Source organism: Corapipo altera, unplaced genomic scaffold (assembly GCF_003945725.1).
Source record: "Corapipo altera isolate COAL_440 unplaced genomic scaffold, ASM394572v1 1, whole genome shotgun sequence".
Lineage (NCBI taxonomy): Eukaryota > Metazoa > Chordata > Aves > Passeriformes > Pipridae > Corapipo > Corapipo altera.
Window position 1 is genome coordinate 36,972,766 of NW_020884873.1, and position 25,414 is coordinate 36,998,179.

Consider the following 25,414-nt stretch of genomic DNA (forward strand, 5'->3'; position numbering starts at 1 on the left):
CACAGAAACTGAAGTGTTACTCCGGCATGTAAGCTCCTGATGACCCATGGAACAAATCCACCTCACCCAGCAAGAAATGAAGCACAAACACAAGCCTCACTGGGAATCATTTTTCAAATGGTTAGGCCTGAGATGAGACAGGTACATGTTTTTCTTCAACAGCTGAAGAAAAAATAGACATACCACAGCACTAATGTGTGCATGTCATTTAGCAGCCCATCTGACGTTGGTTGTGATGCCCATAACTTCTCTGCAAGACATTGTGTGCCTACTGCTTTTCTGTTTCAAGTCAGAAAATAGCGCTTTTAGAAGGACCATCTTCTCTGTCAGCTGCTTTACAGTCAAAAAAGTTTGGTATACTCCATAAAGGGATGCTCCAGCAAGATGCACCTCACCTGGGAAGCCCAGAAGGGGAGTAAGAGAAAAGGGTTACACACACATAACCTTGATGCTGATTGAAGTAAGGAAAGACTGACAGAAGATCAGAAAGCTTTGTGTGGGGTCCCTTGATGAGCCATGCTTTCTTTTTTAGTAATGTTTTGCTCTCTCATTTCAGCATTTTATGCTGCTGGTTCTCACAAGAGAGTCTCTAAGCGCCCCCAGTGCAGAGTCAGTCGAGATGGTGAAGTCTGTTCAATGTATTCTCTAGAGAGGCACAAAACACACTGCAAAGGAAGAAAGTGCCCATGAGAGACTCAACATCTCCTCAGAGCTGGCCAGGCAGGAGATGTTGGCTAGAAGGCCTGTTTGACTGTCCTGCATTTGAGAGCCTCAAGCAGGACTGGAGAAGAGAATAAGGCAGCTCAGTTTATTTATAATTCCCTTTTTAATGCTTCTGTGCTTTTCTGTCTGACTCAGTCTCTGCCTCGTGGTTGGAATTTCCATGTCAAAACACAAGCCATTTGAATAAATTTTAATAATACTGGTCATTATATTATTCATATTGTTACATTGTTATAACTGTGATAATTCAGAAAATGAAAATTGCTTATATTCTTTAAATATTGATTCCCTTTACCTTTTTATTGAAATTTATATTTTTCTTGAGTTTTTATAAAGATCTCGAGCATTTTCAGGTGCCTCCCCTCTCCACTTTGCCCAGGAGGTGTAGCCACAGATGGATTTTCAGGAGGGCAGCTCAGACTCCTCTACACACAGAGGCAATCCTCGCTCTCTGCTTGCCTGCTCTTAGAGACTGGGCAGGAAGGGCAGAGACAGGTTCTTGACCTCCAACCGAGTTCACAAACCATGCAAGAGCAAAAGTAACTCATCACAGGCTCACTGAACCAGGCAGGCTCACGGAGCCAGGCAGGCTCACTGAACTGTTCCCAAACTCATGGGGCTGGTGTTAGAACTGGGTATCCCGCCTGTCATTCTTTTCTTGTCATAACAAATCCATAGTTCTTCCGTCACTGCCTTTGTGCTTTCGAGGGACTGCCAGCAGCCTAGCTCCTGTAATGCTAAATGGAGCAAAGCATAGGACGACACGCTCACACCCATAACCACCTCCACTGCCCTTTTGCTGGTACTGAGCCACCTTCTCCCTGCAGAGCCAGCGACCCATTAAGGGTTCACATTGCTGCGCTGTAACCCAAGTGACATCAGTGATGCTCCTGTCTGGCACCTGTACTTATCCTGACATTATAATAGCAATAATACAAACCAGATCTCTGCAACTTTCATGGCTACTTTGTAATAACCCAGAACTAACACAAACATTACTCTAACATCGTTCAAGCAAATCCATAGTAAGTTTTAGACCAGTATGGAAAATATTTAATAAATGAGAAGGTCTACATCAGTTTTCTTGCTGTTTTACAGAATAAACCTAGTTCAAAACATTTTAATTTTAGCACAGTTGATTGGTGATACTCAATGTGTTTCCTAGACCTAGCAAAAGTTAAAGTAATTTAAATCTCCAATCTCTCACAAAACCACAGATGGTTGTTAGTCCCAGGTGTGTAGAAGGTAGCCAATATGATTTTTCTGGTATATTGCAGCAAATGACAACACAAAATTGGCAAAAGGCAGAAGACCAGCAGAAGATGTGCAAACACCATGAAGGAGTTGACTCTCTACAATTGTCTTAGCTGTGCCTCCTGCAGTTTGTTATAACATCACTCACACATGAAAGCAGATGGTTTGCTACATATCAATGTATTACACCTCTCTTTCACTGATTTTTTTTCAGCTCCACCTGTGCATTTTTATTCAAAAGGGGACCACATGGTCCCTGTGAGATACTTTATAAATAATTGTATATTTACAGTAGCAATTGAAGCCAGGGTCACATGCTTACCTTCAAGAAAGCAGCTTAAAGTAGCTGGGTACTACAGGATTTGGAATTATTTCCTCAGTACAGCATAGAGATATGCAATTAATAATTAAACAAAAATTGATTTCACATGGCCTTCCTGATTGCATTTGTTCTGCTACTGCTGCAAAACACAAGGTTCCTAATCAGAGCTAGTCGAAGAGAGATGGGGTCACATGTGCCCTGACAGCATTGCCTCCATCCATCATTTGCATGCTGGAGCAAATATCCCATGTCCTTGCTCTGTCAAGGGCTGGGTTCAGCTGTCAGTGAGGGATGGCCTAGGAAAGATGGTGCTGTCTCACTTGGAGACCCTCCTTTAATTTATCCTTGAAGTCTGCAGGGGCTGGTTTGAACACCTAGTTCAGCCCCTCCCCCAGTAGAGAAGTTTTCCAGGTACAGACTGTGGAGGACAGCCAATATCTAGATAGCACCACTTCCCCAAACACTGAGAATTAAAGGCTCTTGTGAGTGATTGTTTTACTAATGCTTCTTCTGCTTGCCCTTCCCCTTCCTCCCTGTGTGCCTGTTGGTCATACCCTATTTCAATCTCAGCAAAGAGCAAATTTACTTTAAGAAAAAACCCAACTGTCTGAAGAAACAAGACCAAAGTTGCTCATATAACTTTGTGACCAAAGTGACTGAATTAGAGGCCAGCCTTGCTTCCCCCTTTTTCTTCCCCACACCATAATATTTTTAGCACTGCCCTTGTTTTAGCACAAAAAGAATGAAAGACAAACCTGTACCTCCCCAGTACCAAGGGAAGGTATGCAAGATCAGATGTCCCAGATACTTGGTCTCCCCACTGAGAATAAATTGCCAGAAGAGTTCAGCTCCTGCTTAGGTCAATAAATAAGAGAATATTTTTAAGTGCCTCACATTGATATTACTGGTCAGGATATGTCAGTGAGAGCACTATTCTGGAAAGTTCAATATCTCTTTGTAAATCCTGCCTACTCATTTGAGGGCATAGCTGAGGACAATAGAATAAACATGGCCCCTGACTCACTAATCCCACACCTTCAGCCTGAGATCTGGGTTCCTTCAGTCATGGACAATCCTCTACTCCACTTCCTACCTCATTTACCACCCCCCCCCCACGCACAGTGGGTTTGGGTTTGTGTGTCTAAGAATTAATACAGGATAAAAATTAAGATAAAACTGATTCCATCTAGGTGGCAACATTATAATTCTCTTTACTTTCGATTTTCTCTCTCTTGCACTGCTGATGGGTAATGAGATTTGCTTTTCATCATTATCCTCTGGTTAAGAAGAGGGCTGCAAGCTGTGATTTACTAAGCTAGGAGGCAGGATTAGGTGGGTTATATAAGCAAGACAGCAAAATCAATCATGAACAAAACCTAGACTCATTTTAGTGTTGTTGTCCTGCCCTCTTCCCTTCAGCTTGAGGAGAAAATTGCAGAGATCTGTACAATGATTTGAGAAGTGGCTTTCAGGCACTGTCCCTTCTACTCCTTTCCATCTTGTCTGTTCATATCACCAGATGCTGCCAGCAACTTTTGCTTCTGTTATCCCGCATGTCCATCAGTACCTCAATGTGTGCTCATGTGTTTCTCTCACGAAAGGATGAAAGAAAAGTAGTATAACACACACTTGCAGCCCCAGGTGATTAAGTCTGCTCCTTGTTCAGTGATCAGTAAATATGGATGGGGTAAGGTGACGGTTTGCCCACGAAGCACAGGGACAAGCACTGCCAGCCCTAAGCTCCCCCAAGGATAGCCATTGGGATGGCATGTGGTGGGAAGTGGAGCTGGTTGGGTTTGCAGAGTTGCAGACACATCTCCTTCAGAGATGCCAGGCCTCTGTGGTGCTTCAGAAAGCTAGAAGATGCATTGCCTGGAATTGCTGCCCTTTTTCCACTTCCTGAGGTGGTTACAGTATGGTCCTCTCACTGAGAGGGAGAGGAGGGCTGCCAGCCTGCATCCCCCACCACAGCTTACAGCTGTCCTGTCCATCCCTGTGCCCTGGGGTAGTCACCGTGCACAAGCATCTGCAGGAGTGTGAGCTTCTGTGTGGGAAGCCACTCACCTGCTGTTATCTTCCCTACCGCTGGATGGAATCTTTCTGCCCTCTTTCTTTATTCTGAGAGTGAGAAAGAAGTTTTTCTTTCTAAGCTTGACAACCAGAGTGTTCACAGTAACAAAGTTAGGTACGGATTAATGTGCTTCCATTACCAGGACTAATGTCTGACTCCACAAAGTTATTTAGGTTTCTAATAATAAACACAAGCACCAGGCTTGCCCTTCATTTCCAAACTGAAATGCCTCTGAAGATCTAGATCTAAGTGGCCATATCAGCAAACCCGTGAAACTAATTATGGACAGATGGCTATCAAATGCATAGACTAATCAGCTAAAAAATAGGAATTGCTTTTTGCTAATGGTTTTCATTAATAATTATTTTGCTGTTATTAGTGATAATAGTTCAGACTTTTTCACCCAATAGGATCCCTTTAAAAGTCCCAGTGTAATACTTCATACAAATACAGTGCATCAGTACTGTGCTTCTGCTCCAGATGGTAAAACCAACATAAACCCAAGAAATATAGTTTTTTGTCTAAACCAGTTCACTGTGATAAAATGAGAGAGCAGAATACCTAAAAATACTGAAATTTTAAAAGTGTTATTGTTTCATATAGTCTACACTGTTACTGGTTTAGCAATCCTACCTTTAAAGATATAGAACCATATTTAAGTATACTGGACCAGATAGTACCCTGATGCAAATAATAATTTCACTGATTTTGCCAAACCTCCTTTAACTTTTGTTAAGCGACAACCAGATCCAATATTATCTGAACTCCATTTATAGCTTTACTTCAGAACTTCACATTGTCCCTGACATAGTAAAATAACACCTTCCACAAAGGCAAGAAATTAATTGACTTAATATTCTAAACAAGCCATTGTCAAAATAAACGGAAGTCTCTTAACAATAGCGAGTCAAATGGATATGACCTCTGTGGGTTGGACTTTAATTATACCCACTATGTTTAAGAAAGTACAGTATCATAATAATATTATTCATTGCATTCCAAGAGTTCCATCAAAGGTTTGACAATCCCAGGAAATGATGCACATCCTCACTTACAGTACTGCTAAATTGCTAAATATGTCTGGTCATAAAAAGCCTGATCCTGTGAAATTTTGACATCACCACTCCATAGAAACTAACAATATCTTTGTCTGTCCCTTTCTCTAAGGGACAGTCATTGTGCTCAATCACAGGTTGTCGCCTTTAGCTCTCTCTGAAAAGGGATAACTGGAATAAACCTCCAGCAAAACCCAGTAGCATCAGTGCTGTACAATGAAGTGTTTGTGAGGGATGGAAGGAAGGGGGTGAATAAGTGGCTATCCAGTGGGGAAAGCCAGGGATGGGAAATGTGTATCCCATGAAAGCCAGGAGGGCTGATGGAGAGAGGGAGGTTGCAACGTGACATAAAAGCAGCATCTCTCTGGTTTCTACTCACCAGCTCGGTTATGAGTCAGAGCTCCCCAGCAACACATTGCCCTGTCACAGGGTGACAGGGTGCCACCTACTGCTCCTCCTGACCAGCTGGCGGGAAGTCCCATCGGGAGAGAGAAATTCTGCATCTCCTTCAAATGGTGTGGCTAACTGACATGTAACATGACAATTAATTTTGAACTGACTTCATCGCAGTGAACAGAAAAGTTGTCTAAAAGGAGTTACTGCGGTAACTTTTTTTTTCCTTCTGGAGATGGAGGATGCCACCGCTCATTTATACCTCTCATTCACAGAAATGATTGCAGCCTTATTCTGAATCATAGGCTCTGTTTTAGAACTTGATGAAATATTTTTTTTTGGTGGAAATCAGCTAAATGATGTTCAAAATTGAACTTTTCCCCTAATCCTACGTTTCCATTTTAGCAGTTAGTTGTGTAGCCACGGTCCTGTGCCTGCTGGCACTCAATTCTGCTGTTTAGTTTTGCTGAACAGCTTGCTAAATCTCTTCCTTGTTGACAAATGTTTTTTCTCTGTGTGTTTCCTCTCTATTTGAAGGCCTACGGATCACTTATGTCTGGAAGACAACAAGCAGGAAACCAGCCAGCAGTTTGGGAGGCGGCATCTCTCTTCCCACAGTCAGGAGAAGCATCTCCTGGGATGCTTACACCGCCCTCTCCTCAAAGCTAGCTCCACCATGCGGCTAGTTGCGTTATTTGGCATCTTTCGCAGCTCCAGGCATAAAATAGCTGCTTGGTGCCTGCTTTGCAGGAGCCGCTCCAGGAAAGTTGTCTGGCGGGGCTTTCCAGCTACTCATCCTGATGGTCATTTGGGGAAGAGGCCCTATTCAAAGAGGATCTTGCATCGTTTCCCACAATTATCTGAGTAACTAAAGCTTGAGAAAATATGGACAACTGTAGCTAGCATATAGAGCTTTTGTTTCCAATTAAAATTTTTGAGAATTATTGGCCAGTTCAGAGTCAAATAAAAATCCACATTTTTCCTCTAAAAATTAGAAATTTGCTTTATTAAAATTAGTGTAGAAATCCCCACAAGCTACTGGCCCAGGAAATGTTCCCAGGGGCCGAGGAGTGGGGGAACAGGTACAAGCTGGCTGACAGGAGTTGTCTCCTTGCCACATGCAAGCCCAGGGATCCAGCTTGCTCCAGAGCCTCCTCAGGAACAGCCCCTCCAGGGAGCAAGATGCATGGCTTTGAGGAGTGGCACAAGACAGCTGTCCATCTCTCCCACCACAAAAAAATCCCAGCATTCAGAAGCCAGCAACTGCCATCTGATAAATTCACCTCACCCTTAAAATGGTTCCCTATCCATTCCTGAAGTCCTTTTGGAAGGGTGGTCAGCAAGTAGGGAGAGCAGAATAATTGCTCTCATGGGCAGCAGTGCCCTCCAGACCACCACAGCACCAGTCTCCCACATAAGCTAGTACACAGATGCTGTGATAGGAAAGATGGTATCAAGGAAATACAAGGAAATCACAGGGCTAGAGAGCATTCAACATATCCAACTTATTCTGGAGGGCTGGCAAAACACGGAGTACCTCTGCTGGCAAAACACGGAGAGGTGCAGTCTCAGTGCTGGATGTCATTTTTGTTAAGGTACAAAATTTTATTTGAAGTCTCTTTACCACTTGTATTATAGACTTTAAAGCCACTGGAAAGAATTTGGTAGGTACAAATAAATACTCTTACACCATGTGCTTAGAATGTTAGTAGACAGTGTACCCTAATACTTGAAACTCTAGGATTGTCACAGATCAGGTATAGATTCAGTCACAATTTTAATGTCAAAATGAATAGGTCACTACTGACTGCCCTTAACAGCTCAGTGTTATTATTAGCTACAAAATATATAATGCGCTCCCTCAGAACAAATGTGGCTATTTTATTAAAACTTTATAACATTTCCTTTTCACTAACCTGGGAAGATAGCATTAATAGGATCTACTTAGTTCTTTCATAAATTTGGAAATTCACAGAACAGCTCATCTAATTTCATACCATTTTCTTTTTCTTTTTTTTCCCCATACTTGCTCAAAAGCAGCTTGGCAGAAAAGGCCCTGGAGGTCCTAGTGAGGACACAGTTGAACACGAACCAGCAAGGTGCCCTTGCTGAAAAGAAGGCAAACGGTATACCCTGGGCTGCATTAGGCAAAGTATTGCCAGCAGGCTGAAGGAGGTGATCCTTCACCTCTGCTTAGCCCTGCAGTGCTGTATCCAGATCTAAGCTCCCCACTACAAGAGCAATGCAGAGCTACTTGAGAGACTCTAGCAAAGGACTGCACAGATGATGAAGGGATTGGAGTGCCTCACATATGAGGCAAGGCCAAGAGACTGGGACTGTCCAGCCTCCGGGAGAAGAGGAGGGTCAGTGTGTACAAATTCCTAAAGGGAGGGTGTAGAGAAGACAGAGTTAGGCTCTTTTCAGTGGTGCCCAGAGATAGGACCCACAACAATGTACAAAACCTGAAACACAGGTGGTTCCCTCTGAATATCGGGAAACACTTTTTCACTGTGAGAGGTGACTAAGCACCAGCACAGGCTGCCCAGGGAGGCTGTGGTCTCCATCCTTGGAAATATTCAAAAGCCATCTAGACATGGTCCTGGGCAACCCACTTTAAATGGCCCTGCCTGAGTGAGGTGATATTGGACGAGATGACCTTCAGAGGTCCCTCCCAACCACAACCGTTCTGTGATTCTGTGAGTTCTGTCTGATAAACAAATGGATACATGACCATCCTGTACAGGTATATCACAAGGATATATCCAGTGTAAAAAGCACACACAGATCATGAAGGACAACTAAGGAGTTGTTATGGATGAGGGCAGTTACCTGCAGGTACTCCACCTAAACAGGTCTATGGTAACATCAAGGTGTTGGGGGAAGAAGGTAATTAAGATGCTGTTGCTTTCTTCAACAGCTGGCTAACTGATTTCTGACATTGCATGATAGTTTCAACCCAGTCTGTCTTTTTAGCTCTGGGTCCATTGAAGACATGATGGATTTTCCTTTCAGACACTACTCCAGAATTTGTCTTTCACCTCTCTGTCCTGTGAGCCTTGCTTGGGTGACGTGTTCACACCATGGCACTCTCACTGGTCTGCCATGTAGAGCTGAGAGCATCAGGGACAGAGACCTTACAGCATGCAGGATGCCCCACAGCTTGGGAGCCCTGAGACTGCAGCAGAGGACATATCAGAAGGTGCTCAACTCACTGAATTATCATTGGGAAGGTTACTTCCCTATTTTTTGGTATATTTACAGGTATGAAGGTGTTTAGAGTTTTGATTATTTTTCTTTCAGCATTTGAAATTCAAAGGACTAATAAACTTCAGGTGGAAAAAGCCTCACTGAAAAAAATCCTAGTTTAAGTGCTAAAAATAATTTTTGAATGTAACCATGGAAGAAAAAATAAACCAAAACACCCTAGAAAAACCCCAAGACATGTGATGATGGACCTAGGAAATAATTACATTTCTGCTTAATTTTATGACCTGTGGGTAATCTCAGCAATTCAACAAAACTCTTCTCTGTGCATAAAGCCAACACCTCTTCTAGTGCAGCCTCAGTGGTGGCTGCATGAGCATGAGCACCATAACATTAACAACTTCTCCACCTAGCTGCCTTCTTCCATAATGTCAACCTGAGCAGCTGTAGACAAGCAGAAGTGCTACTTTGGGGAAAATGTCAGAAATAATTTATTTCAACACACTTTTGAAAATACTGTTCTCAGGGTATATTAAGTGGGGTGTAGTACTTTCAGTAGAGTGAATGCTTAGTTCTTGTTTTCGGTATAAAGATTGTTTAGCATGCACTAAAAATACTCCAGCAGTATTATATATGATTAAGGGATTTTTTTTTAGTGGTGCCCTTATTAGCAGGTCCACTATGAACAATGTGTTTATTAGATAGTGAACAGCACTTCAGTTTGTACTGGACCATTTGCTAGTAACTCATGGGTGACTCTACTGGGTGATCAGCTGGGGATTACTGCCTAGGGACTGTAATAACATAGCCCAGTTTGGGTGCAGTAAATCACTAATCTTCAAGTTATGCTATCAACATAAAGTATTTGATAATAATACAAAGCTAAATGGCTGTTTGGAAAAGCTGATGGTGGTGGTGTTGGCAGCAGACGTAATTCATGAGAGCTATACAGCAAATAATCTGAAGGCTGAAATGATTTCTTTAAAAGTTATGGCCAAGTTTTGCTCTTATTTTAGTCACTTGGATTATTGCCTGTTGTGCTTAGGACTTGACATTTGCTGAATGCATTTAAAGAATGCATTTAAAGAAACATGCACAACTCTAAAAGCAGTTAATAGAAGAAACGGTCTGAAAGTGCCCCTGAGAGCTGCTGCCTCAGAGCAACTCCTCTTTCCACCTGTGTGACACTGAACTGCATTTTTGGTTTTGCCTTCTCTGAGGAAGAGCTATGCAACCAACACAGGGGATCAACAAACTGATATGGTAGACTCAGACTTACCGAAAACATGACACGAACTAAACAAAATCTAAACAAAACAGTAGAATCATCTTTTCTCATCACCACCTCACCAAAACATTACCAAAAGTGAACATGGATTGTCTCCTGCCCTCTCTGGGTATTTCCAGACAAGTTTGATTGCCTCATGTGGAGCAATCAGAGGGTATAACCATCTCTTGTTATCTGCCTTTTGTTTTTGGTCAAGATTACCACCTCACAACAGAGAGCAGAAACAACGCTTCAAACTGCACGGCAAATTATTGTAAAGAACCATCACTTTGGGATTTATTTGTATTTTGTGTGGTTGGGGTTTTTTTCCTGAAATGGAAACCTCTGGGAGAGGAACAGCTTAGACAGGAGGGGAGGTAATATCTCTTGGTATGAACAGACAGACATTTTCTGGAGACACTGTTCTGCATCATGTTCTTTAACTTCTCTTGGATCACAACTTGATGGCATGGTAAGTTGGATTTAAGAGACTCCTGTTCTTCCTAAATAAGAAAAAAGATAGGGAAGGAACATATTTTTCTAAGTTTGTTGATGTACGAGAGTGCTGGTATGCAATAAGAACAGTACCTCCATCTATGGAGTCCAGCTGTATGGTACAAATTAGGAGGTAACACACAAATAACAAAATACCAATCAATGCTCCTATGTAGAGGCCTCAGAAAGGTTTGTCTTCCCAAGTAACCATTACGTGTGATGAGGCCCCACTCTCCTGGAGATGGCTGCACACCTGCCTGCCCATGGGAAGCAGCGAAATCATTCCCTGCTTGTGAGTGTGGCTTCTGCTTTCCCCATTAGATCGTCTGTAACTTAACCCATGAGTTTTCTGGCTATTACCTTTCCAGTTCTCTCCCCAGTCCTGCTGGTGGGACAGTGAGCAAGTGGCTGCGTGGGACTTGGCTCCCAGCTGGGGCTAAACCATGACACCATTTAACTCCATTCCCTCTTATCCTCCTCTCGCTCTGTCACACACACAGTCCCACAGCAAAACCTTTCCATCCAATGAGATCAAACCCTTTAACTTGAACTTAACTTTGCTTGTGCTTAGCCATCTCCCATAGTTCTTCTAAGATGAAAGATGAAGGGCAGTGGTTGCACCCAACACTTTTAACAGTATTGATCACAACCTGTCACAGCAAGTTTGAGTGAAACCAGTAAGCCTGTTGAGGGTGATGAAAAGAACCATTACATAATATGGTTCAGCTTAAATTCAATGGGCTAAATTGGTTAGACAAGTCACCATCCCACAAATTAGAAGACATAATTTGGAATGACAAAAGAACGTTGGCTATTTTTGCTAAGAAGTGTACTGTTGGGTTTTCGTGAGAAACTACAAGGTATGCACATACCAAATGCTGGTGTTAAAAGCTCCAAGGATTTTTTGTCTTAAGCCTGTGAATAAATGTGGTTGGTCACACCATAGTGGTAGGATATTTGCAAAATGCTCACAGGAACTCTTGGAATAATTAAAGAATGATGTCTCCATGACAGGATAACAGCTATCCCATTTCTTGCCAAGGAAACAATATGGTTATGTATTATGAATTATGGCTAATTATCTCACATCCTGCTTTTTCTTCTTCAAGATATTCCATATTGCTGTTGATAACATCTGTCATTTCTACAGTGGGGAGTATTCCAGAGGATTCCACTCAATCTCCATGGAGTACAGTCAAAGTGTGACCACGACCTGGCATAGCAAGAGAAAAATTCCAGCCAAGACCATTACAAGATTCCTCTAATCCTATACCAAAGGGTTGCTCCTACCCACAAAGAACTGAGGGAGTCTGATTTCCTAGGGTTTTGTCCAAGATCTTCAGCTTCAGAGCCAGAACACAATTTAGTTGAACAGGAAGCTCTCAGACACTGATGCATGGTTCCTGGACAGTGAAATACTGTGACTCTGAAATGTGTACTGTCGATTTTTTTCTGATCTGATCCCACTCACCTTTTGAAACTCAGTTTTGCCAAAGATTAAGCCAAGAGGGGGGGTTGTATTTACTTTACTAAATGGTAGACATAGTCAGTTCAAACATGAAAAGTAGAACAAGTAGCAACTGAGTAATTTCTTCAAATGAGTTAAGAAATCAAAAAACCCCAATTAAACAACCAAAGATCCAAAGCAGAGGTTTAATAACTTTGTTTCCAACATGGCTTCTAGAATTTGTGATTCCAATTCAGAATATTCTGTGGATCCTGTGATGTATTAAAACAAATATAAGAAAAAAGAAAGAAGAAGAAAAAAAGAAAACAGAACAGTTGTCCTTAGTCTGACTGACTATACCCTCAAAAAAGATTTTTTTTTTATGTATTAGACCAACCTTTTGCATTTACTTTGGCTAAAAAGCAGAAGTCTTGAATTCTTCACTAGTGTGTGTTAACTCATCCCACTTACTTTTATTTATAGAATATCATACTGTAATTTCCAAACAATGAAACTTGCAAGCAAAGACACACTGCATGTAAATAAAAAAACAGTCTTTCAATCAAACATTTTTAAAACAAGGGAAAAAAAGAACTGCTAACATTGAAATGATGTTCTCAGTGCAGCCAAGTATCTAAGGAATCTTGAAATAGAAAACACAGAACCTATTTGGATAGATACATACATAGCAGAATTTCAAAATTTTAAAATTCCCTAAAAAGCAATGAGAATGCCAGTACCAAATACAGAGACTTCAGATCACCACATTATTGAAACGATGAGCTAAATCCCCTAGTTTATTTTCAGTTCATTTAATTTTTTTTGCATAATATATAAACACATGACAAAGCTGAATTGCAAATCAAAGCAATAATCAAAATTCATTATTGGAAAAAGGGAGAGAGATATATAAAAAAAAAATCTCTGTGAAAAACTAATCAAGATAACAATTTCTAATTGCTTCAAAGTTAAGAAGAAGACAATGTCCAACACTAATTTTTCAAGAAATGATGCCCAAGCAGTCTCATTACCTTTTATAGCAAAGTAACAGGCCCCTTGGATAGGACGGACAAAGCACTTACCATATATTTCATTTTAGTAATGTTGTTTAACCTCAGATAAAGATTGAGAAGGAATTGAAAAAGCTAAAGCAAATAAAAATCTGTTGCAAAGAGACAGGGGACAGTCTGATCCTAGAGCTTACGGTGGACAGGGATAAATATATGGGCTTCTGATGCAGCAGGAAGGATCACAGTTATGGATCAGAACAGCTTTCCAAAAGTATAAATTTTAAACTAGAGAAATAGACTGCTTGAGGAAGAATGCTTTGGAAGAGAGAGTCCACCATCAGAGATCTTGAACAGGTTGAGTGAAGGAGCAACATATGCATGACTGACCCTGCATGGGGCAGAGAGGGCAAAAGAGCTCTGAATAACCCTCAGAGTTTCCACTTCAGATGTTTTTTATGTCATTTGAATATATTTACATTCTTCAAAAGCTCCATAGATGAATTGTTCATTATTTAAATGAGCATCTGAAATCAGAGAGCAAAAGTTTTATATCATCAACAATTCTTTTGTTCCCTGGGCATAGCATATTTTGGTGGCTTTAACTGATCACTCCCAACACTGTCACAATAGGAAGAATAATCCATTATGCTAAAATTTTCTCACCATATCTCTTCCAGACTCCAGAAATACCACTTCAGGGTCATTCAGGCTTATTACATTAAAAAAACCTTATAATAAATAGTCACTTACCTGTGCCTTTGTTGCAATGTTGTGTAGATGGTAAAAGGTGTAGGATGGCACAGAATATTTCCAAGTTAAGAATTTAAATTCACAGCACAAATACACAGTTATCTCCATCTTCCCCTCTGTGATCTATGCCAACCCTCATTTCTCCACTCATGGATAACTACCATTTTGTCCCTCAGGAGTCCCACTCTTGACTCATCCCTGCTTTCATCAAGCATCACCTCACCTCATTTGCTGTACCATATTGTGATCAAAATCTCTCAATCTGTTCTGCCATCATCGCTCTCTCTCCCTCACCCAAATACCATTCATTTCTAGTATCACACTCCCTGTTGCTCCCCTCTCCAAATGACCATGCCCTCATTCACACCATTCTCCCTGTGTGTATTCCAGTTTTCCTCTGGCACATCTAGCTTCTATCCGTACTCACAGCTGCACTATGAATATGACTCTGCTTCTGCTTCCTCACCATGCTGCTCTACCCAGAGAAACATCAGTCAGTCTATTCAAAGCACAGCACTCGGAGTCACTTGTTTTATTACAGGACTTTGTTTAATCTCAATTTTCAAAGCACCTAATTGCTTTCTTTATATTATCCAGTTGAAGATTTGGGGAGTTCATTAACCTTAATCACTTTAAAGTCAGACTCATCTTAAACATTTCATCTCCATTCCTAAGTGTGTGCTTTCCAAATGTCCTAGTTAGAACATCTGGGATCAGGTCATCACTGTGTGGGTGTAACTCAAACTGTGTATTCTATACCTTTCCATGCGATTTCTCAGAAACTGTTATCAATAGACCATTTACAGCAGCTGCCCAGAGCACGCCTGACCCCTCAGGCTATAAGCTTGGTGTTAAGAGGCCTGTGAGATAGGAGGGTGCTCCTGTCCTCACACCCACTGTGGAACTCGCCGCTCTGAGGGAGGTACTGGGCATTCCTCCCTGAACCTGAGGATATATAATCTTGGAGTTTTGGGACTTCTGGTACCACTCATGGGATCCAGAGAAGGACTGGAAATTGGACTGGACTGTGACCACCACTCTCAACCAGACTGCAACAGCACTCCCAACTGGACTGCAATCACCACCCTTGACCGGACTGCAACCAGCACTCTCACCAACAGGTTTTCCCTCTCCTTTTACTTTTGGACTCAGGGGGACCACGTGGGGCTCAGCATAAGGAGGGGGGCCCAACAAACACCACTCTGTTCATGCCACAGGGTGCTGGGTTATACGTCTGGGTTTTGTGGGTTAAAACCAATTGTTTGTCTGTGTAATTGTATTTATTGTACTATTTTTATTAAATTGTTATTCTGACTTATAATCTCTTTTGAGTTGGGTTCATTTCCCCTGCCAGTTTACCTTTAAATCAGCACACCAAACTCTGTCTGTAGTCTTATTTCTTATTACATTTCCCTACAGCCTGCCAATGGACACAGTCTTTCCATTCCTTCCTGTGATTCTTACATTCTGTCCCCACAGCCTGCTCGCACTGAAGTTCTTCTGAGTTGATCTCAAATTAATACTCTGTCAGCGATCATGGCAACTAATAAGGTCTCATAATTTTTGAGAGGCTAACGCTGACACATATTTGACTCTACTCAGGCTGCGACAGCTTCATTCTGAACACAAGGAGACACTCAACCAATCCTGCGTATATGGGGTCGCTGCTTCCCCTTCCCTGTCGTTTGTTGCTATGGCAAGTATGTTGCCCTGGAGGTTCAACTGAGGGTTGGGCTTTCCCCAACTCTGCTCTGAGCCAGTGCGGAGGAGCCCCCAGCAGACACAGTCTGGTGGGGCTGTGATGCAGTGCAAAAAACAGGCCAGCAGCGGCTGCTGCACCGAACTGCTTTCCCGTCTGCCATAGGCAGGACCTACGACAACACGGCAAACTACTTTGACAATAACGGGTTATGCGAACGTATAAGAGAACGTATAAGAACTAAATCGCACTGTTTCCGTGAGCCCCACGAGCCGCGGCCGGCACCGACCCCGCGCCCTCTGGGTCAGTCCCTTGCAGCAGCACTGCTCCCACCCCCTGCGGGGCCGGGCCCACGCGGCCCCGTCACACACCCCTGTGGTCACAGGGCTTCCTCCAGTGCGCATTTCGTCCAATTTTATTAAAATAATAATAATAATAATGCTAAAATAAATAAATAATTTTAAAAGGGTTGGCATCCGGCTGCCCCTCGTCGCGATCAGATGACGTCACAGTCAGGCCCGCATCCCTCGGGCGCACCCCTCCGCCACCAGAGGGCGCCACCGCCCGCAGCGCGCGACCCCGCCGCGGGGCGGGGCCGGCAGGTCACGTGCCCTCCCTGTGCCCGCCCCCGCCCCTCCCTCGCGGGCGGTGCTGGAGGACCTATCCCACAATGCTCGCGGAGGCGGGGCGGGTTCGAGGCCTCTCTGTGGCTGCCCCGCCCGCCCGTGCCCTGGCGGCGCAGCGCCCCCGCGCGAGCCCCGCCGGCGCTGCCGCCCCGCCACCGCGCGCACATGTGGCGGCGCGGCGCGCGCTGAGCGCGCGGGGCCCCCAGAACTGCGGGAGCCCTGAGGGGGCGCGGGGACCGGGACACGGACACGGACACGGACACGGACCAGGACCCGCCGGTCCCTGCGGGGCAGCGGCCGCGCCAGGGGACGACGCAGCGCCAGGTGAGCACCGGCGGTCGGGGCCGGCCGGCTCCCTCGGGAGTTTCCGCGCGGTGAAGGGAGGCACTCAGGGCCGCGGTCCGGGGCCGGGCGCCGGCAGGAAGGGAGAGAAGGGGAGGGCAGGGAAGGTGCGGGCACTGCCGTCCCGCTTCGGCCCGGCCTTGGCCCGCGCGGAGCCCGCCGGACCGGGGCGCTCCCGCCGCTCCGCCGAGGTGGGCGGAGTTTGCTGCCGGCTCCGGCCGCGGATGCCCCTCTTCCCTTCCCTCCCCTTCCCTCCCCTCCCCGCCTCTGCTCTCCGCTCCTCTCGCCGCCCGCGTCGTGGCGCCGGCCGGGAGGGAGCCCGGCCCGGCCCGGTGCCCCCGCTCGGCCCCTACGGGTCCGCGTCCGGCTCCCGGGACTAGAGGGGAACAAAGCGGAGCGGCAGCGGCGATCCGGGGCCCTCCGCGCCCACAGCTTTTGTGGAGCCGCCCCGGGAGCAGCGGCAACCCTGGAGCCCTGCCCGGGGACCCTGCGCGTCGCCGAACAAAGATACGGCCCGGCGAGGCACCGCCGTCCCGCCGCTCCCGGACCGCCCTCCTGGAGCCGTAAACATCGGGAGCGTTTGCTGGACCAGCGGCTTCTGAAGTGTCCGGAGTTACCGGGGGCCTTGGAGTTGGGGAGGAAGTTGCACGAAGAGGCTCAGCTCAAAGCACAGCTCTGCTTTTGTGCTGTTGTGGGATCGCGAGTGACTTAAACATCAGCAAAGTTGCGCAGAGTAGCGCTGGAGCCTGGAAGCAATGCAGTTACCGAGCCAATGACATACTCTCCACTGCTACTTCTGTTTTATAGTACATGGTGTCCTATTTTCTTTTTCTTTTCCCTTTGGTGAGTATGAAGGAATATTATTAGCCTGAGCTCTAGATGTAACTCATCTTTGACAATCCATCTCCACGTTTTCCTCTTACAGTGTTTTCATCCTAGACTACTAATTACTTTTAAATTCTTAGGAAGAACGAAATAACAGAAAGGCCAGGTAGTTACCGTGTGTTTAGTTTCAGTAACTAGGTGCTGTTGGCAGAGTCCTATTTAGAATGTCAAGAGATGGTTAAGGCTGTGCCCATCGAAGTAGTAATTATATAATGGGTAGAATGCTCCTGATTATTGAACGGCTATATTAAGATTGTAATTTTATAGCTTTGGTAGCTTTAAAAGGGAAATCTAGCTAACTTAGTGTCTGATGTTAAGTTTGTAGATCACTGATGTGTTATGTACTTTTGATTTTCTTTTTAGTGAATCATAGTTTTCAGTGTAATCTAACTTAATATTACTATGTAGGTATTCAGACTCTTACATGTGGGAGAGTCAGTTTGTCAGGATTTCATTTGATCTTTGCAGAAATAAATGGTAGGTTTCTTAAATGAAATGACATGGTGACAAAAATTTGCTATTATTTGGTTGATTATATGTGGTAATCCATGTCTCTTGTTTTTTAACTGGAAAAGCTGTATTTAGAGATTGACAGTATTAAAAGAAAATGGATAGCATCCTCTTCAGAGGCATGGAAAAGACTTGGAAGTGATCCCAAGTACTTTTTCAAATGTTTCCTTTAGCATTTCTAGGAATACAGTGTTTGTTTTTCTGATTTCCTTAGATAAGATGAAAAATATTTGAGGTAGGGGGAAGGCTATTTAAACTTTCAGTCAGAATATTAAATCTATTGAAGCTTTCCTTTTAGTAGTTTTACGTTTGCTGATGTGTCAGCTTCCAGAGTGACAAATGACACAAATAAGAGAGATATATCCATTTTCTTTCATGTTTCACTTACCTTAAAGTCTGCTCCTGAATGAGCAGAACGAACAACAGCTGTGTGGCCTGGGTGAGCGGCACTGAGAGGAAATCTCTCTCTTCCAAATGATCATGGAAGAGAATGTTTCTCAGTGCTTTAATAGCAGTAAGCCTGGGTTCACTGGTTTGCCTCGTATTCAGATCATCTTTATGATTGGGAACACTTTTCCAGGTATACAGTGAGTGTTTTGACCCTGAGTTTATGGTTCTCCAACACAGTATGTTAAGGTTTGACCGCACAGGCAGATGTAAGTTTATCATGTTCTCTGGTTAGTCAGCTATTGCTTTCAAAACATCCAGAGGATAGAGTTTTTGTGCTCTCAGCTGGCTGTAGTTTGGTGCAGTTATTGCATGACTTCTAGCCCCTGGTTTTATAAAACTTGTAGATTGTTCTGCTCCTCATACGTGATGGTTCTTCTCGGGTTATAAACATCTGTTGGTTTTTGGTTTTATCTCCTGTTACAGGGATTCTTTGCAGAGTCTTCTCGGTTTTCCACTGTCTTGAGTACTAAAAAACCTGTGCAAAAGCTTTATATTACTTAAGTTTGCTTTATATTTGCTTTTATATTGATTTTTCTTTCAATTAATGATGTATTTAAACATATATGATATTAATGGGGGTGAAAAAAAGCACTGCTGATAAGAGTTTGATGGGCTGACTTGCCATACCTACACCAAAATTCTTGGAGCCTGGCCTTTTGTCAATCCACTGTTCAGTGTTCAGAGTTTTTTTGCCAGCCATCTAAGGTGAGGTAGAAAAAATGTCCTTCCAGTTAATAATTACAAAAACATGCAGAGCAGTTCCTGATGATGGCTAAACTTATTGTTCAGTGTTGTCAAGCATCGTTATCAGTTCGTCTAAATGAATTCTGAAATAGTTACAGTTGATCTACTAAACCCTTTAAGGCTGAGTAGATTTTATAAATCTCAGCATTTCCCAGTCTTTTTGCCTATTTTTTTTTTTTTACATGTTGGAGGTGCAGTGTGAAGCATCTTCTCTAGTCATCAATGCCAGAGATCTCTAATGTGAATATGCTTTGGAGCACTTCAAAACAAGGACTAGTTCATGGCTTTTCATGGCTTTTCAGCAGTGTAGGCACATTTTGTTTCATCTGTATGTACTAATCCACTTGCCCTGAAGGGCAGTGAGCAGAGAGGATATGAGTGGAGTGACATCATATCTGCCCTACTTGTTTGATATCTTTTCACCTAACAGCTGAGGATAGGGTCACAAGCCAAAAGCTGTAAACATCTGAGTTTTGGTTTTGAGAATTGCTTAATTTTGATACACTGAACTAGTTGAGAAGGATGATTCTCTTGTGTAGGAAGTTGGCTGCAGTTGTGAAATAACAAAGGGAGGGCTGTAGATGCCAGAAAGTGGAAGATGAATGGTGAATGTACATCTGCCTTTCTGCAGCTCTGCTGTCTTGATCAGCTGTTCATCACCTTTACATCTGGGTCTGGTGGAGCACCAAAGGATGGTGACTGCCTTGGAAGGGCTCTCAAAGGTTGAATGTGCACAATCTGTACTTAAGTGGCACACACCAGATGCAACAAGTAGTTTTTCTCTGTTGGGAGCTTTTACAAAAACAACAACAACAACAACAAAAACATAACAAAAAAAAAAAAGGAAGTTGCCTCTTCTTGAAAGCTTCAACTTTCCTTCATCTTATTTTTGTGGCACATCAACTTTCCTGAAGGCTTTTAGTTGGAGAAACAAATTCAGTTTAGCAAAATCTGGAAGTTGTCACTTTCTTAGGTAAGAAATGAGGAAATCGTTAACTGACTTGGCAAAGATTGATCAAAATACTGCATTTAATTTATTCAGGAAACAAATATACATACACACAATATATATAAATATATACACACAATATATATAAATATATACACACAATATATATAAATGCCTGTAGGCATTTGTGCATCTCTTATATTTGCATGTGTTGTGCTTAGATGAATATTTTCTCATGTTCATTTTTTATTAGTGAGTTATGCTGTCTCACAAATTTATTTTGATGATGAAACAATAGTATTACACTTTTTTCCTCCATGAAAAACACAGAATTTGAATTTTAACTCAAAAATACTCTGTCACAGCAAAAATGAAAAAAAATAATATTTTAATTTTATAGTTTGTGGTCTGTGGTATTTCCTCTGAACTTTCTGAGATTCTTAGGTTTGCTGTGTGTATAAATTTTTATATATATATATATATAAAAGAATACACAGAGAGAATTGGGAAGAAGTAGAAATACATCTTCCAGAAACTGGTTTTTAAAGCCTAATATTGTGGTAAAATTGCAGTATCTGATCAGTTTTTCTAGTAGACACCAATAATAATGTCTTTCTTAATGCATTTTTAAGGATTGGTGAGCTCCTGTTAAAATACAATCTTTGTTCCTCTGTTACGAGGTCAGTAAGTACTGCTTAGCTGGGATCTGCCTTCACAGGTACCATCTGTGAGTAAACCCAAGTGATGCATTTACTGCTGTTTGGAACTTTTCCAGGCTAGTATGAAATTGCTTGGAAACTTAAAGTGAGTTAACACTTGTCCTCTCTCTACTTACTACCTGGCTTTTGTTAGAGTGCCAGCAGTAATAAGGAATGTGAAATTCCATGGGATCAGTGTTGTGACAAAAGTCTTCGTATATGTCCATACCTTTAGATAGCAACAGAGGCCAAAACTGCAGCAATGAAGATTTCTGCCTTTCTTGGTGTGCCACAGGAGAGGTGGAGACACATGAAACTGGGCTGTACTGATACTCAAAATTTGATTATTAAGGTAGAATCTGAAGGTAGATGCACGGTCTTAATTGGCCTGGTCACTATCCAGAGCAAATAGCTTCAGCAAGTCTGGACATGGGAGGGACAATCTTTTCTGCTTTCTCTACAACTACTGAGTAAGCACTTCCTAAATGAAGTTTAACTTTTTGTTAAACATTCTTTGTTAACTGTTATGTGAGAGGTAATGACCACTGTGGATATGGATGGGTGTAACTAAAAGTACTTGGAAGTCTTATGAAATAGTTGGAGAAAATCAATCTATTAGGACTACCTTGAGCTCGTTGGGAGTTTTGGTTTAGAAATATTACCAGATGAAGATGTCCATAACAGTGAAAGTAAAGTATATTCTTCTCTATTAACCTATGCAATTGTGATTTTTAAGATGCTATTTCATCAGCCCAATTAAGAAAGGTACCTTATGCAACTCTTGGATGAGTGAGTGGGTCCCAGCGGTTATTTTGTGGTTGTTATTCTGGCAAGAAACTTTGAATGACGATTTGAATGACAACTCATCATTGTAGGGAGCTTCTAGTAGTGTTGATGTGGGAGACTTAAGTTCTTTCTGAAGCTTTGCAATGACATAGAATAGAATTAGAACAGAGTTATAAACAAACCTAGTTTGGTTACTTAAGAATTGATAGTATTGTTTTGTTATAGATAATTTCTTGATGCTGTACATATGGTGAAGCCAGAATGGTAATTAGCATGATTTTCTATTAGACTCTTTTCACAAGTTGAAAGGAAAGTAAGGTGATGGAGTTCAGGTTGTATTTTCAAGCTCAGATCTGACTTTGCCATCTTGTGTGGTTAGTAGTTTGTGTTACCTTTCTTGCATTGCTACTGGTGTTAAGGAGGTCTTCTCTCACATACTTCTCTTCCATTCCTGGCCATGTTTTTCTAGCTTTATTTTAGCTGTCTTGAAAGTTATTGCTGAATAAGGGCTGTGAAAGCAAGATCAACAGTAATTGAAACTGCTTACTCCTCATCTATCTACTGCTTCTGAAATGACATCTGATGCGTTGTTATTCTACAGCTGTTGTTGGAGATTTTGTGCAAAATACAATTATGCTTAAAATTATTTAGTTGTCATAAATCCTTTGCAGACTCTGTTTTTCCACAAATACAGCATTTCTTTTTGTCCTGGTTTTGTAAGAAGTTAGTGTAGGTCTTTGATCTGAGCTTATAAAATACTGTTACTCAAAGCCAGAAGAACCTTGAGGGCTATGTTTTTGACATCATAGTTTTTATCTAGTGCATTTTTTTTAAAAAGTATGCCTCAGAGAGGCAAAACGTACTTTTAAATGGCTGTGTTATTTTCTTTGTTTGGTTTTGACTCAATGTCTGTATATTTTACATGAAATCTGAAGTTTCTTTTTGTGGAAATAAAATTTTTTAAATACTGAACATGTCATCTCACTGAAGTCTTGATTTGATGCTTAAAATGAAAGATCAGCATGCTTTTAATAGAGGACTCAAGTTCAGGGTATTTTTATCAAGCCTGTGTGTAGGTTCTATCCAGTCTTCTGTAGTGCATTTTTTTCCATTTAAGTTAATCCATGAAATTATAGGGGAGCCTATGCATTACGTAAATTTTGTTAGAGGAGTGTCTTTCAGTTTGGAGGAGTTCAGCATTCAGACAGACTACTACCCTGGTTGTAGGTGAATGAAAAATTGGTGGTAGTCTGTAGTTGGACAACTGCCCTGCTGTTTCTTCCTTTAATGGATTCATCTGTTTTGTCTTTGGCTCAGTATGCTTTTCTTATCACCTACCACTCTGTTTCTGTTACCCCATTACTTTTTGCATCTTCAGTGTGGTTCTTGCTGCTGCCCCTGAGCTTTTCATTTTAGTTCAGTCTTACTTCATCAGTTTTGCCAATCATTTTTCATCCAGTGTTGAAAGGTCTTAGCTTTTCCGCTTCTGTCTTTGCAAGGTCTTTTGGTTCTGTTCCTGCATCCCTGGTGTTTAAGTCCGGCTATTTGGGTACGATTAGGATGGTATTAAGAAAAAGAAAGATGGTCTTTCTAGTTTCTTTAGCATCAGAGAGATGACTGTAACAAATCCTGCTGTGTTGCCATAGCACTGGCTGAAGTATGCTCATTCATCTTGTGGGAATGTTGCATGTGCAGTGTAGCAGTGGGATAGGAACTTAAAGTTATTCGTGTGTGCTAAACACAGATCAAGTTTATGGGGGAAAAATTAAATGCAATGGCTAACAAAGATTTATTGAGTAAATGCAAACTTTTTTTTTACCCCCCAGATCTGTGTCATGGCTGTAATTGGAAGGGTTCTTTGTGTAGAAAGCATGTTCTTGCTCTCAGTAACCCACTGCCAAATATCTGCTCTTTGGTGGAAAGCATGAAAATACTAGTGCTTCCAAGTGGCAAGAAAAAAGTACCTTTTTTTTTTTTTTTTTTAAACTGTTCTTGGAAATGGCTGAGCCATTTTTGCTGACTTTGGTATGTAATGCTATCCCTTCCAGCTGCAAAAGTATGCATGTGACTAAGGACCCTCAGCAGCGGAAGGCAAGGTCATGAGTTTATGCTGATCTGACTAAGTTGCTTCAACAATGTGCACCATGACAATAGTACCTAATCCCTAATGAGTTCCTGTTGTTTTTAAGTCTCCATTTCACCCAGTTCAATCACAGACTACTTAGAAGAAACACCTAAGTGCTGAAATGTACATTTTGTGAGAGAATATTATATCACTTTTTCATATTTCTCTGTATTGTGGTAAATACTATAATATTTCAGTGTTTTATTATCAGTATATGAAATTATGTGACTTAGCCAGTGGCAGACACATATGTTTTCTCCATGGGGGTGGTTGTGGTGTAGTGGTTCTTCTGTTGGAAGTCATATCATACACATGCACAGGAGGAACAGCAGCACAGTGCATATTGCCTTCTATTGAAAATACTGTTTTGGAAAGCAAAATAAGATGGGCTTTTAATTTCTGTGAATATACATTTTTTTCATCTTGTATCAGTCTTTAGGTTTTATTCATCCTGCCTTCTGTATATGAAGCTGGTTTTTTCACTGGGGAATTAACTATGGCTCCAATGAATGTTTCCTTCTTATGACAGTTGTGAACCCAGTTGGGCACTTTGGTAAAGATTAGTTTGGGGATTGTCTTGTATAATTCAGAACATCTTTGGAAAGCAGTGTTAGCAGCAGCAGCCTTACTGAGGAGCTACCCTGCAAAACTGCCTTAGTTCAGCATGTAGAGAATCTACAGGGCTTTGTCCTCGCTGCTTTTGCATTGTCAAGAGCTGACACAGTCTTGAATAACCTAATTTGTCCTCTAGCAGAGTGGAAAGGGGTTTTCTCACGAAGTTGAGAAATGTCACCAGATGGGTCACAAGCATAACTTTATATTACAGATTAGATTGATCAGCTGTAAATATATACTTTGAATCAATGCAACTGCATTGTGACAATTAACTCCCCAAAGTGCCTTTTTTTTCTACTTCTCCTTGCTGACTAGGAAGTTTAGCTTTATCTAGCTCTTGGTCTGCAAACTGAATTTTCTCTAATACAAGACCATCTTGGTTATCAGTGGTCACCCTAAACATACTGATAGTATAGAGCTGTCATTTCACTACACTGTGGCAGGTAGTGTCACATGGCTTGAGGAGTTAATGTCACAGCTGATGGCAGATACTGAAAATCCTGTAGGGGTAATTGATTTAAATTGACTTGTGGAGAAATCTGCTGATGTACAGGTTCTTTCTCATCACCCTTAAAATGAGTTCAGAAGATACCCTAAACTTCTGCTACCTATCCTAGTGGAACAAAGTGTTTTATGGTAGACAGTGCAGAAAGAGGAGAAATGAAATTTGCCTCCTGTAGTTAGTTACTCATCAGTGCCAGTAAAGTAACTAGTTCAGTACCATACTCAGATTTGTCCTATCTAAAAGCTGCTAACTGCTGTGCAAGCTTGTAATCAGTTTTCCTTCACGTCTTCATGAGCTTCTTCAGAAAATGGGGCTTTGTCTTGTGTGCTAGCATGGTGAGAACTGATGAATACAGGGAAACCTTCTTCAGTGTTTTTGACACAGAGAATTAATATCCCTTTGGTGCTTTAACTGTTTTGGTTCAACATCATACCATTTGTGGTTTGATGGAATTATCAGTCTTTGTATGGATTGCCCCAGTAATTATGT

The 25,414-nt window shown here is 42.1% G+C and overlaps 1 protein-coding gene and 1 long non-coding RNA gene across 7 annotated transcripts in view; one reads left to right on the forward strand and one right to left on the reverse strand.

Annotated features, from left to right (window-relative positions):
- Positions 1-12,477: 12,477 nt before the first annotated feature.
- On the reverse strand, positions 12,478-16,045 carry LOC113957359. Of its 3 annotated transcripts, none has more exons than XR_003531149.1 (3): positions 15,942-16,044; positions 13,629-13,765; positions 12,478-12,503 (listed from the first exon to the last, which is right to left on the reverse strand). It is a non-coding gene; the product is annotated as an uncharacterized LOC113957359 (long non-coding RNA). The 3 variants fall into 3 exon arrangements; XR_003531148.1 differs by lacking the exon at positions 12,478-12,503 and adding an exon at positions 12,640-12,763 and having other exon boundaries at positions 15,942-16,043; XR_003531150.1 differs by lacking the exon at positions 12,478-12,503 and adding an exon at positions 12,771-12,896 and having other exon boundaries at positions 15,942-16,045.
- A 498-nt stretch (positions 16,046-16,543) lies between these two features.
- SCAF11 (SR-related CTD associated factor 11) overlaps positions 16,544-25,414 on the forward strand; it is a 49,349-nt gene continuing 40,478 nt past the window's right edge. The window contains exon 1 of one of the 4 annotated variants that reach the window (XM_027658623.1): positions 16,544-16,640. Coding sequence is in view for 3 of the 4 variants with exons in the window: in XM_027658654.1 (XP_027514455.1) it covers positions 17,469-17,501 (33 nt within the window). In the remaining variant the exon portion in view is untranslated. Of the gene's footprint in view, positions 16,641-17,163; positions 17,502-25,414 lie in introns of those variants that run through there. The other 3 variants (XM_027658654.1, XM_027658616.1, XM_027658643.1) reach the window with 3 other exon arrangements.